A 13,881-nucleotide genomic window follows, 5' to 3' on the forward strand; every position below is an offset into this window, starting at 1 on the left:
AATGAGAAATACAAAGAAATTTTAACTCATAAAGTTAAAATAACTTTAGAGAAATACAAGTTTTGTCTTATTCAATAAGCCCCAAATACTTACATAGACTTAAAAATAAAACAAAAGATTGAATAAACAAAACCATATCAAAGAAATCTTTTCTCTAAGGAAAAGAAGAATGTTTCTAGTATACCAGAAATACTGGACGAATTTAGAAATCACTTTCACAAGATTAACCATAACAACATTAACATGGAACCTAAAGATAAAATAAAGGAGTTTATAACCACAAACATGAATAAAAAGCTTAATAAACAACAGATTAAACTATTGGACAAGAGTATTTCATATACAGAAGTTATTACACAAATAAATAAGCTTAGATCAAACAAAGCACCGGGTAATGATGGTATTATACCAGAGATATATAAAATCCTTTCTAAAACTACATATTCATTAATACATAAGGTTTTTATTCTGGCCCAAACTGAGTTAATAACCCCCCCCCCCATCTTGGCAATATACATTTATTTCATCAATTTTAAAACCTAATAAAGATCCAACTAGATGTTCTTCATATCGACCCATCTCATTACTTAATGTTGATTATAAAATGTTTATGAGTATTTTTGCTGATAGATTGAAGACAATTATCCCCGGCATTATAGACATAGATCAGACGGGCTTCATTGTAAATAGAAATACTTTTGATAATATAAGAAGAACTTTAACATTAATTGATTTTGCAAATAGGAAAAAGAAAGATTTAACACTTATTAGTCTTGATATAGGTTCAGCATTTGATTCAGTAAGTTGGAACTATCTGTTTACCTTACTGAAATGCACAAATTTCTCTGATGCATTTGTAAATTTAATTGAGCATTTATACAAAGGAACGCTGGCTTATATTAAGGTAGGAACATATGTTTCACAAAAATACCCATTCTTAAAGGTACAAAGCAAGGATGTCCACTTTCTCCACTATTATTCACTTTAGTAATGGAGCCTTGGGCTAATTTGATTAGAAACAGTACTGACATAGAGGGTTTTGAAATAGAAGAAAATACAACATCAAAAATTCAACTTTTTGCAGATGATGTTCTAATTACATCAGCAGGATCTAATTCTTCTATGCAGTCTTTATTTGATAAAATGATGAATTTTAAAAGTATTTCTGGTTTAATATTCAATGAAGAAAAAACTAAAATACTACCTATATATACACGAAAAAATACTCTTATTAGTGATTTTACTAAATATGTACCCAACTCAGGTCAGATAACTTATTTAGGTATAATACTATCTAAAGATATTAAATCTATTATATATAATAACTATAATACCTGTTTTCTTAATATACAAAATCTTTTAATACCTCGAATAATATGTTTTTACTATGGAGGAGAGACTTACAATTATTAAAATGATAATATTCCCCAAGATTTTATACTTAATACAATCAATAATACTTTCACCTACAAAAATAACTATCAAGAAACTGAATACACTAATGTTAAATTTCTTATGGGCACCTAATAGACCTAGGATTGCATTAAAGAAACATACTAATAGCTGGTCTCAAGGGGTATTTCTTTTCCAGACTTTAATTTATATATTATCTCTTCTATTATAAAAGTTATTACTTTATTAATAGATCGGTCATATGTCAAAATGGAAAGATTATTGGGAGCTAATTAGTATGCACTTCATGAAAATCTCCTTAACACATAAAAATATGATTATAAATAACTCCATGTTGTGGTTGCTAAAGGAATTTTGTACTTCACCTATTACACCTAAACCTATGGTCTGTTACCCATTAAATATTATTATTAGTTATCGTAACTTTATATTCATGCACCCTAAGTATAGGGAATGGAATTTTATTGTATTCCCTATAATTTATACTTAGGGTATGCTTATGTCATCTACTTCTGAAGGAGCTCATTTAGCTATAGATAATAATCTAAAGTACTGGTATCAGCTGATATCTGATAATAAAGTTAAAAATCTAGATTTCTTAAAACAAGAATTTGATCTAAGAGAAACTTGCTGGTTAGAGGTTCAGATCTTTAGACAACATCTCATTGATAGAATAGATCTAATGTCTATAACAGTTAAAGAATCTATTCCAAAACTGATTGATTACTTGATAATAAATTTACAGCATAAAGTTTCTGATAAAGGTAAACTTTCATATATACATAAAATTATCAGACAAGAAACTTTTTACAATGTAGATTCATACTGGAATTATTTCACCTCTATTAATGGGGACCCACCAACTCAACAAGATAAACAATATATATTGGAATCTGCTTATAGAACTACATCTTCCATTGTCTGGAGACTTTATACATGGAAATTTTACATAGATCTTTTATACACCTTTGATGATGAATAAAATTAATAATAAAGATAATCTATGTAAGAGATGTAATGTAGAAATTAATGCTGACTGGGCTCATATGTTTTATGACTGTATGAAGTTGAAAGAATACTGGAAGTCAATTAATGAATTTTTGCAGGCTCTTTTACAGATAATTTCATTATTTCTAAGTCTCTTATATTATTCAACACACCTGTACCTCAATGTGTTAAAAAGATTAAGCTTCCCTTGTTATGGTCTATCGTAGCAGTGGCTAGGAAAATAATAACTAGAAATTGGATTTCAGATACACCTCCTTCGTTCAATGAATTTAAAAATGTTATGAATATAATGTGTCATATGGAAATAAGCACAATTAGAATGAGAACAACTAGAAAAACATCACATTTTATTGTATGGGATAATTTACAAAATTTGTTAAAAAAATTCTAATTTCAATAGCACAATATTTTAGTTTAATTAATTGATCTGATTGTAGTGGATGTCTTTGTAAATACTTTAGTTGTTTTGTTGAATATTATAATAATACCTATTTTTAATTATTTGTATAAAATTGTTATGATATTTCTCTTATATGTTAAAACAATAAACTTGTTTTGAAAAAAAAAATAAAAATTACTAGAGAATTGTCAGACAACCTATGTAGAAGATTCTATAGGAATGAGAAGTGTACTAACTGGTTCTCTGACAGAGTAGCTGATGCATGGAACAGGCTACCAAATTACATTAAAGCAAGTACTAGTTTTGATATTTTTAAGAACAGCCTGGACACATTTTGGGAACAACTGTTTTGGTATATTGGCAGGTTAGAAGGGCATTCATTTGTATGTATGTATGTATATATATATATATATATATATATATATATATATATATATATATATATTTATATACATATACATATATATATATATATATATATATATATATATATACCTGTGTGTGTGTGTGTGTGTGTGTGTGTGTGTGTGTGTGTGCGCAGAAATATATAGATTTATACATGTATGTGTGTGTATTAGCATGAGGATGGAAAACCTCAAAGCATAAGAGAAAGGAGCATTCATATAACACATTTTTAAGACTCTTAAGACACATAGAAATATTACAAATTGGAAGGAATACATAGCAGTACCCTAACAGGTGTGGTGAGAGTTAGGTAATTATGTTAGGGTACTTCTATTCAATAAACATCTAAACAAGGCTGAATGGTCAAGCATGGGAAATGACTAGCTACCTAATAGCTAATACCTACAAAGGCATTGTTAAAAAAAGAAAGGAACATAGAACCATAATGGCTCTGATGAATAATGAGTAGAAACAGTTTTCTTTTTGGAGCTGTTAGCTGTATAATTGCATTGGTTGTGTAAAAGCTCCTTATCGGTGGAATGAGAAATGCCTTAAATGATGCGATAAGCTCAACAGCATAAGCAACTTCATAACTGAAACTATTTTGAACTTCCAATAAAATGCACTTAAGCTAAATAAAATAAAATAAAATAAAACAAGTCCAGCTATCTGCTGGAAATCTTGGCAGTCCATACCTCTCAAGAAATCTGGACAAAGCCATAAACAGTGGGCAAGCAAAGGCCAAAAAATAGGAACAATTTTTAAATATTGATCTTACAAACTTAGAAAGTTGATAGAATAACAGGTTTTGCATTGACATGATTTTTCTGAACAGTATGAAGTCGGAAACTCAAATGTCTGTCATTATTTCTGACTTCATTCACAATGACGTTCCTATAATTTGCCAGCAAAGCAAACTTTTATGAAGAACAGAAAAATATTTGGAAAAATTCTGAACATTCAGCAAAAATCTGGACAGTTGGGAGGTATGTTTGGCACACTGCTTAAAATAAAGGTGGTCTCATCTGAGCACAACTAATCACTTTGTGTCATTAAAGGAAGAAGAAAGTGGCAATACTAAAACTGAGCATTAGTTCTGTATGTAAAATAAATACTGAGCTGTATTACGAGTAACACAATTAATTTCATTCTGCTTTTGGTGAAATGTGCTACTACAGTCTACAGTCTAGACAGTTCCATGTTTACTGACTGTCTTCAATGATAAAGCAGTAATTAACATAAAGGATAAATATAAAAACGATGTGTGAGCATTCCTTTACAGTATCCTGTATTGACCATTTGACATTTATCTTTGAAAACTTTGCCTTACTGATGATTTTCAAAGTCACACTAATGCAAAATTCCTTTGAAAGCTTCTATAGTAATGGATAATTTTAACACTATTAAAGGGTACTGCAGAAACAGGATTAATATAAGCTGAAAACAGCCTTTACGACTGATTTGATCATTCATACTAAGGGAAAAGCTATCAATAGTGCTTTTCAATAAAACAAGAAGCTATAATTTGCCTTTACGAATGCGTGAGAAAAATGAAAATCTTAAAAAAGGATACTTCACCTTTAGCCTTGCCTAGTGAATTAAAGATTTCAAAGATTAATTTTAAATAGCTTCTTTTTCTTATGAAGCAGGAAGAAACATAGATCAGATAAGATGACCTGGTGCAGAATTTCCAGTATATATACTCTTATGACAGCTGTGAAATATAGTCCCAGGGGATTACTGAAATGTGTTTGACATTGTTGTTTCCTTGTGCAGATGTGACCATTTCTGAAGTCATTAGAATCCAAGGAACTTCTCCAGGCTCTCAAAAGGAAATTAGTTGACTGGTTTCCAGGCTTCCTATAAGCACAGAAAACAAAGCTGCAGTAGGCTGTTAATGGTATGCAATGATACAATTAATGTTAATTCACTCCTCATAAACTAGCTGGCCCTGTTTAACTGTCTAAACAAACTATGTTTACAACATATTTTTAATTAGACATTGAGAGTCCTTGCAAATTTGTATAGATCAAATGCTTCAATTATATTAGGCTCTGAAATGTTTCTTGTAAAGTAACATTTTTGTTTTGCCTTTTTTTTTTTTTTTTTTTTAATTATGGTTCATTATTTCTGGTTTACTATACTGAGAGCAAATTAAGTAAGAAAATGTCAAAGACTATTGTACATCATTAGAAGAGCAGATATGTAAAGCAGGAAATGGATGAAAGATAAGAATATATATCAGACAAACATTCACACAAACATACCCATCAAAATTATAATGTTTATAAATAATTCTTACACAGTCACCTATCAAAAATATTGAGTTACCATACAGAGTTTCCATGGACATGTAAGACTGAATCATGCTAGTGTAATTAATTACAGAATTCTGAACAAAAGCTAGAACAAGCCACTAATTCTAGACAAATAATCATTTTATGAGTGAATTACCAATATAGTAAAGGTGAATCTGTGAACTGACTAAGCATCATATCTATACAACTTCTGGAATACCAGCACCCTGATAATTATTTAATTACATAAACTTGATTTTCTTTTCTATCTCCTTTGCAAAGAACCCCTTATTTAATTAAACAATTAAAACTCAAGTGAGATGGCACACCTCTGATCCTTTTTCAATGCTTTGACAATTGCCATAACTACTCAGTGATCCACAGTCTGAAAATAGCCTCATGTCCTGAGCTTGGAATATTCAAATCACAGACACACCTTTCTGACTCTGACCTAGTCTCTTATCTACTGCTGTTCAGCTGACGCACACACACACACACACACACACACACACACACACACACACACACACACACACACACACACACACACACACACACCTATATGTATGCACACAGACAGACACACATACCCACACATGTATACACACAGTTACTACTCTGATCTAGTATGCCAGCACATATTATTGAGACACTACAATGGGTGCAGTATAGTCATTCTTTCTAGGAGTACCCAATTAATTGAGTTATAGTCAAGAAAAAGGAAGGGTCTGTCCATGAGTGCAAGGCACAGAAGCTAATCCTGAATGGGGCTCTACGACTTTGCATAAATGACACACATAGCCTAAAGGATTGCCTTTACATATATGACATGTTTTTGAGATGTGGGAAGGAGCTAAAACACACTTCAAGAAAACATAAAGGATTTATTATTTTTTAATTCATTTATTATTTCAAATGACTAAATAAACTGGTTATGAAGGGCCCTTTTCAGCCATAACCAGACCACAAGGGCAAGGGAAATACAATAGATACTGGCACTTTAGAGTAGGTAGTTAACCAACATATTTTCTTGAAGCTGGTTTGAAAGCACAGTACCTAGAGAAAACCCATTCACCGGTGAGGAAAGCATGCAACGTTTACACAGTAGAGTAAACAGAGATCAGGACTGAACCCAGAAAGCTGGAGCTGTAAAGCAGACTTCTGAAACACTGAACCACCATGTTGCTAAGCACTGTTAATAACAGTTTACTATCAAAATGAAGAATGAAGGTTTGACGAACATGGGAATGTCGAATGTCAGTTGACTGATTCCCATTTTGCCATCCTTCCATTCTCTGAGTGTCTGTTGCATCGAATGCCACTGCATTTGCTGATATGTGTTCGCTTTCACGAATAGAGATTGAGGTACAGTGCAGATTGGGAAATTTATCCTTTTCCTCACTGTAGTGCAATCTCAGAGTTGGAATATATAGTTTGTAGGGAGTGTGGTGGGTGCAGGGGTTTTGCCCCCTGCAAAACATGAATTCTATTGTTGTTTAGTACTGAACTGTCCTTGTTCATGCTGCTGGAAAGCAAGCAGGTAGGTCTGGCAGGTAAGCATATCCTGGCTGACATCGAAAACTTTTGAATTCGAAATGTCTAGTATTTTGATTCGGCAATATCAGCTAATTAATATGTAGCACATCAAACATTTAAACTGCATTTTTCTCTGGTTTATATTATGATGTTTGATGTTTTGATAGTAAACCTTAATAACGTATGCACTTTGATATAACCTGCAAGTAAGATTCAAACTATTTTAGTAAAGCAGCAAAAATATCAATAAATGACTTAAACAAATTTTGTGTTCCAAGCAAAAAAGAAAAATATTCCAATAGTCTTAAAATTCAGTCTTATACATATTATGTTTATAAGCTGTCTTCAGGTTATATTCATAGACAAAAAGCGGTTGCAGCCAATTCTGGGGTTATTTTTTCAGTTCTTGCATATGTGATATTAATGTAAGAACAACTCATCTTAAACACCGATTCATCCCTTAAGGTATAGAAAAATAATTTATTTCCAAATCTTATACCAAAACACCTGTACTGCTCAGAGTAAAGCCCCCTGAAAAAATGTCCAACAAGCTACATCCAAGAATTTAGATCAGCCATTACAGTTTTGTAGCACTTATTGTTCTGAAAATCATATGGATGCAACAGCTGATGTTCTGTTAACTTTTATGTTGCGTTTCTGCCTCTTATTTTTTTCATGTTTCTACAGCACATCTCTAATTTTTGTCTCATATTTTTGCCATCCTTCCTAAAACAATTGAATTTTGATAAATTATGGAGGATTACAGTCAACCAATAATGCTAGTCAGTATAATTTCATAGCGCATGCATCCATCCATTCATCCATCCATCTACATCCCCTTTTTCCCATTTTTCACATGGGATTGAAGTGTCACTTCAAAGGTCACAATCATCTAGACCAGCTATTCCCAACCCGGGGTACACGTACCCCCGGGGGTACGTGCTTGGTCGGTTAGGAGTACGCGGGGAAAAAATTAGCAATGGCGGAAAGTTCATTTAAAAAAATCCCGCCTTAGGCACTTTCACAATCGTAGGACTTACTTCCCATGCACAGGAAGTCTGTCCTATAAATGTGAAGACACCAACGTATTCCCGCCATCTGTATTTTATCTTGAATCTACTGTAACTGTTACCTAGGGAAGAAGGTTGTGTGTCGGTGCTGTAGTTCTGTGTAGTCAAGTGTGTGCAGGAACTGTGGGATCATGAAAACAGAAAAGGAAAGGTAAGAACAACACCTTGCTTATATAGCATCTCTGAGTATACACAGATGAATTGCAGTTAACATTGCATTGAAATGCAGAAGTTATTCTACTTTTACAGGTGCTTTCAAATATTAATAATCTTAAATCATGTCACAAGTGTTCTAAAAATTTTGTTTAGTCAATGGTATGTCTAAAATGTTAGTTTGGTGTCTTGTACTGCTCTTGATGAGTTGCTTCATGTTTTCAAAGTTGCATATTTTCGTTGCATATTTTCAACTCGCATTATGATTTTGCTGAAGTGGTCATTACAGAATTAGAATTTATGTAAACTTCACCAGTTCTGTTTTTGAAAGAGAGAAAAGGAATTGAGAAGATATGTGGTATATTGATATTCAGTTGAGTGGATAGTTTGCATATTGCAGTTACTATATTTCTAATTATCCAGCATTTTACACAGTTGTTGGTACCTGAAATATAATTTGCATCATAATGAATGAACATTTACCAGTTAAATTGCAGCAGTTTTGTAATGCTATGTGTTACCGTTACCTCAAGGATTTCAAAAGGCATGTCACTGGACCCAAGTGGACATATCCCACAATTCCAGTGTCATTGCGATTTACTTGGCTGAACATTTTTTTTATCTCCTGCAGTTCACTGCAGCTTTTTTCCCTATCTGCCTGCTCAAACCATCTCCTACCTAGGGTGGCAAATGGAACCTCCCCCATCTCACCTCCATGCAAGGTTCACACTTACCCTCAGACCAGGGGCAGTTCCCAGATAGGCAGACAACAGTGAGCAGGACAGCACTTTTGTTCCAGGCTTGGTTGTGAGCCTTTTTCCCTTGCCATTTCTCTCAGGAAGGACAGTGTACAATTCTGAGCCCAAATGAGAGACATCCTAAAAAAATGAGGGGAAATGGAGAGGTATAATCGGGTCTTTATCTCTGTTTCACAGAGCTAGCATTTCAGTGCAGATGCAATTTTTGTACACTTAACAAGTTGCTTATTTTTCAGCTGCTATCAGATTCCCAGAATTGTAGATTGTATTTGTATCCTAGCTAGATTTGCAGTTATTTCCAGTTTTCTTCCAACTCAGATAACAGGTTACATAAGAGTTATTACAGTACAAGTTTGCATAGGACTTGGTGATGAACCACTTGGCATAGCAGCACAAATGAATGTACCAGCAACTGACTGATGAGCTTCAGCACATGCTCCAACCCCAGCTATGGTACACAGATCTGCTGTTTATTTGGTGCCTGTCCCGACCCTTTATGCTGCCTTGCTACATCACTCAGTCATCATGAGATGTCAGTAATGGCCTGGCATTGGTTTTGCGCACACACACACACACACACACACACACACACACACACACACACACACACACACACCTCATATCAGGAAGCCCTTTATAATGTATTTGAATAATGTCAGTCATAAAGTGCTGAACCAGTCATTCTGTTAGCACCTTTGCTTACAGCTTGGAGTACTATGTTTAATAAATTTAATTTATATTTGACAAGTAGAGCTGTTTTTGCATGGTAGTCTTTTTCTTTTTTTTTTCTTAGCTTAACCTTAGCTTGTCTAATGTTCAAAGCCCGAGATTGTAGTCTCGGCACTGGGAAGGTTGACTGAAATTACTTTCTTAAATAAGAGTACAGTAGTGATGTTCTCTGAATGAAATTTTGCATGCTCCTTATTCTTATTATATATATATATATATATATATATATATATATATATATATATATATATATATATATATATATATCTTACAAGCAAACAGCTTCAGATTTATGTTATCACAAGCAGTGTGTTTCAGCTCTTCAGCCGTGACCATGATGCATGAGTATTGGCCTATTTTTCTGAAACCCCTTGACTCCCTATTCCAGACCCATTATGAGTCTGGTCCTTTGTTTTATTATGGCTTTTGTTACTCCCTCATCTCTTTTGTATATCTACACAGCCTTAAAACTTCTTATAAGTACATTAAATAGCTAAATAGCACATTTAACTGTGAGCTTCCAGATGAAGTTGTTAGTAAGCCATTATTACGTGTTGCACATTTTGCCCATTTGTTCCACATTATGGGGGCTGATATTCCTCATTTTGGAGAAGGAAAGTTGAAAGCTATGCCTGTAAAAAGTAAGAACTTAGCTAGGAGGAACACTGGTAGTAGTAGTAGTAGTAGTACTTGAAGATTATGCAAGTCATGTTGCGGGAAAGGAAACTAACTCTTAGCAGCTGATACATGTTTGTAGACCAAGTGAATTAAGTTCTTGGAAGGCAACTAGTTTATTATAACATGTGTGAACCTGGATTTGGTCAGTATTTATTGCGAGACAGTTCTTTTGCTTTTTTTGTGATAGCAGGTTCAAAAAAAGCATATGACCTAATAATTTGCTGGGAATTACCCTTTAATTTCTGTTTGATGTGTGGTCTTTCCCTTGCAAGTGAAAAGAGGGCTAAGGAAGATTTGATAGGTTCTAAGAAGTAATGCTTTCTAGCTATCCTCCTTTTTATTATTATTGTCGATCTGTTGGATTCTGCTTTGCACTTGGTGTGTGGAGATCAATTGGTCCATTCCAGACTTGAATTGTAGTACTTGCTGAGATACACTTGATGCTTAGGTTACAGTTAGATTAGAAATTAAATGAGATATATGTTAATAATTACATTATTTTAATGACTTTGTTTGGCAAAAGAATGTAGTGGAATGTTGTATGACTTTTGGGTGAACATGCACTCTGATATATAAAGTTGTTTGTTAGCAGCAGCCTCTAAGATTGTCATACTGACTGATTTGAAAACTGCCTTTAATCTTAATCCGCCACTGGCCAGATGCATTTTCTTTGAATGTGGATTTCGATACTGATTCAGTGAATATGAGTTTCAGAGGCAGAGAAGTTTTAATGCTAAGTCTGTTTTCATTGCGACACTTTGTTTAGCTTTCTCAAATGTCTATCAGTGTTTGTGCTATATTAAGTATATTTGAAATAAAAGTTTTAAATTAAATCCAAATATCTGTAATCATTAGAAAAAAGTGTGCACACTGACAGTTTTGAACAGTGTTTATGGCGAATGGGGAGAAGTGGGGATACAGCCAAGTAATGGGAGAATGGAATGGCTGTGGGGCGGGGGCAAAATTACACACATTTTGCTTTCATGTAGTACTACTTACATTTTTGACATGAAAAGTTGAGAAACTTAGTTTTTTCTTATCTTAACAGTTACAGTTCTTTTTAATTTATCATTATTTAAATTTAATATTAAAATTAATTTCGTAATTGTCTTATTACTAGATATTGTGATGGATAAGTGGCTGAAACCTGGCACAACAAAAGAGCTGACGCATGATATGAGTATAGAATGTGATCAGAGTACTTCTCAAGACATGTCCAACATTTTGGTGCAAAACACTAACCAGGCACAGTCCTTAGTTTCTCAAAGAGGGAAAAAGAGAAAGTACTGTGATGGATACATGAAATATGGATTTTCGTATGTGGGAAATGAAGACTGTCCTAAGCCCCAATGCGTGGTGTGTGGGGAAGTGCTTTCAAATGGTAGCATGAAACCTTCCCTACTTTTACATTTAGAAACGAAACATGCCAACTATAAAAACAAGGAATACAGTTTTTTCAAACGGTTAGCGGAAAATAACAAAAGATTGAATCTGACATCATACATGCTGTCAGGTAACAAAGATTACGAAAACGCAGTTGAAGCTAGTTACCGTGTTAGTTACCGTTCCGCAAAATGTGGTAAAAGTCATACCATAGCCGAGAATCTAATATCTCCCTGTATAACAGATGCCGTTCGATGTATGCTTGGAGAAGAACACGTGTGGAAAATGACCACCATCCCTCCTTTGAACAATACAATATCTCGAAGAATTGAAGACATGTCTGATGATGTTGAGATGACAGTAATAGGTAGAATTAAAAGCAGTAAAATTTTTGCTATTCAAGTTGATGAAAGCACAGATGTTGCCAATTGTGCTATTTTGCTTGTTATTGCAAGGTATGTGAAAGATAATGAAGTTGAAGAAAACCTTTTGCTTTGTCATTCTCTGTCACAACGCAGATGGGGTGAGGATATATTTAATATTATTGATTGTTATTTCAAAGAAAAGGAGATTAATTGGTCTAATTGTTGTGGCTTATGTACCGATGATGCCAAGTCTATCTCTGGTCTTCGTGGTCTTGTCATGAAGGTAGCAACCAATATAAGTTGGAGCCACTGTTGCATCCACAGACAAAGTTTAGCATGCAAGAACCTTCCTGGTGAATTAAAACTTGTTTTGGATGAAGCTGTGAAAGTAGTGAATTTTATAAAGTCGAAGTCCACAAACTCAAGAATTTTCAAAGCTCTGTGTGAAGAGATGATGAGTCCTCATTCTACTCTGCTCCTTCATACAGAAGTAAGGTGGCTTTCTCATGGTAAAGTACTTACCCGGCTGTTTGAACTTAGACATGAAGTCCAGGTGTTTTTTGAAGACCATCCTTTCTTCCTTGCTTCCAAGTTACACGACTGTAATTGGCTTCAGGCACTTGCATACTTATCAGATATTTTCCAGATTATAAACAAATTAAATTTGACACTTCAGAATAGCTCAATAACGATCTTCAATGTCTCAGACAAAATTGAATCTATGATTAAAAAATTAGATTTTTGGAGGTCATGTCTTGAAAATGGCCAAACTGAGGTATTTGAAACTCTGCATAATTTCTTATCTGAAAACAAGCTTAATCTATCCAGGGAAATAAGGAAGAAAATAAATGAACACTTGAATGGGCTAAAATCAGACTTCCAGAAGTACTTCCCCAAACTTGAAGAAGAAATCTATTGGATTTCAAATCCTTTTGAAGAACAATATGTCCTGGCAGCTAAATTATCAGTCAAGGAGAAAGAGAAGTTGATTGAACTTTCAACTGATAGTACTTTAAATTCTGAATTCAAAGGACACTTTCTTATTAACTTTTGGGCAAACATCAGCAGAGAATACGAACAGCTTTCTGACAAGGCCCTTTTGTTTCTTTTGCCATTTACAAGTACTGAACTAGCAGAGAGAGATTTCTCTTCTTATGTCTTAATTAAAAACAAATATCATAATAAGCTGAATGCAGTTCCAGATTTACGATTACACCTTTCATCAGTTGAACCCAATTTCAAAAAACTATGTGCCTCAAAACAAGTACAAGGCTCACACTAAATATGTGCAAAATAAAGTTGCTTAATAATTTTGTAGTTTGAAATTTTATTAAGTTTGAAATGATTATTTGTATGATAACTTTATGTTATTTATATGTATCCCTGATACATATATATATATATATATATATATATATATATATATATATATATATATATATATATATACATATGCACTGTTTGTTCACTTTACTATTAAAGAATGTTTTTTATTATTAAATTTTATTAGTTACATTTATTTTTATTTATTTATTTTATTTTACATTTGTTGACCGGGCTAGTCTAGCTGGATATATTTCCGTTTTCAGTAGAGGCCGGGAGAAAGCTCCACACAGATATACAAAGTGTATAAATGTGTGTTGTTCTATTAAATTTTAAAGCAAAATACAATTTTAGATCTCGTGT

The 13,881-nt window shown here is 33.4% G+C and overlaps 1 protein-coding gene across 1 annotated transcript in view; it reads left to right on the forward strand.

Annotated features, from left to right (window-relative positions):
- The window catches only part of LOC122815026 (zinc finger BED domain-containing protein 5-like), a 66,094-nt gene extending 52,617 nt beyond the window's left edge, over positions 1–13,477 (forward strand). Inside the window, exon 2 of the mRNA XM_044087276.1 lies at positions 11,568–13,477. Within this exon, the coding sequence (XP_043943211.1) occupies positions 11,568–13,477 (1,910 nt within the window). The remainder of the gene's footprint in view (positions 1–11,567) is intronic.
- The last annotated feature ends 404 nt before the right edge of the window (positions 13,478–13,881 follow it).

Source organism: Protopterus annectens, chromosome 11.part0, assembly GCF_019279795.1.
Source record: "Protopterus annectens isolate FY-2018-M chromosome 11.part0, PAN1.0, whole genome shotgun sequence".
NCBI classification, from domain to species: domain Eukaryota; kingdom Metazoa; phylum Chordata; order Ceratodontiformes; family Protopteridae; genus Protopterus; species Protopterus annectens.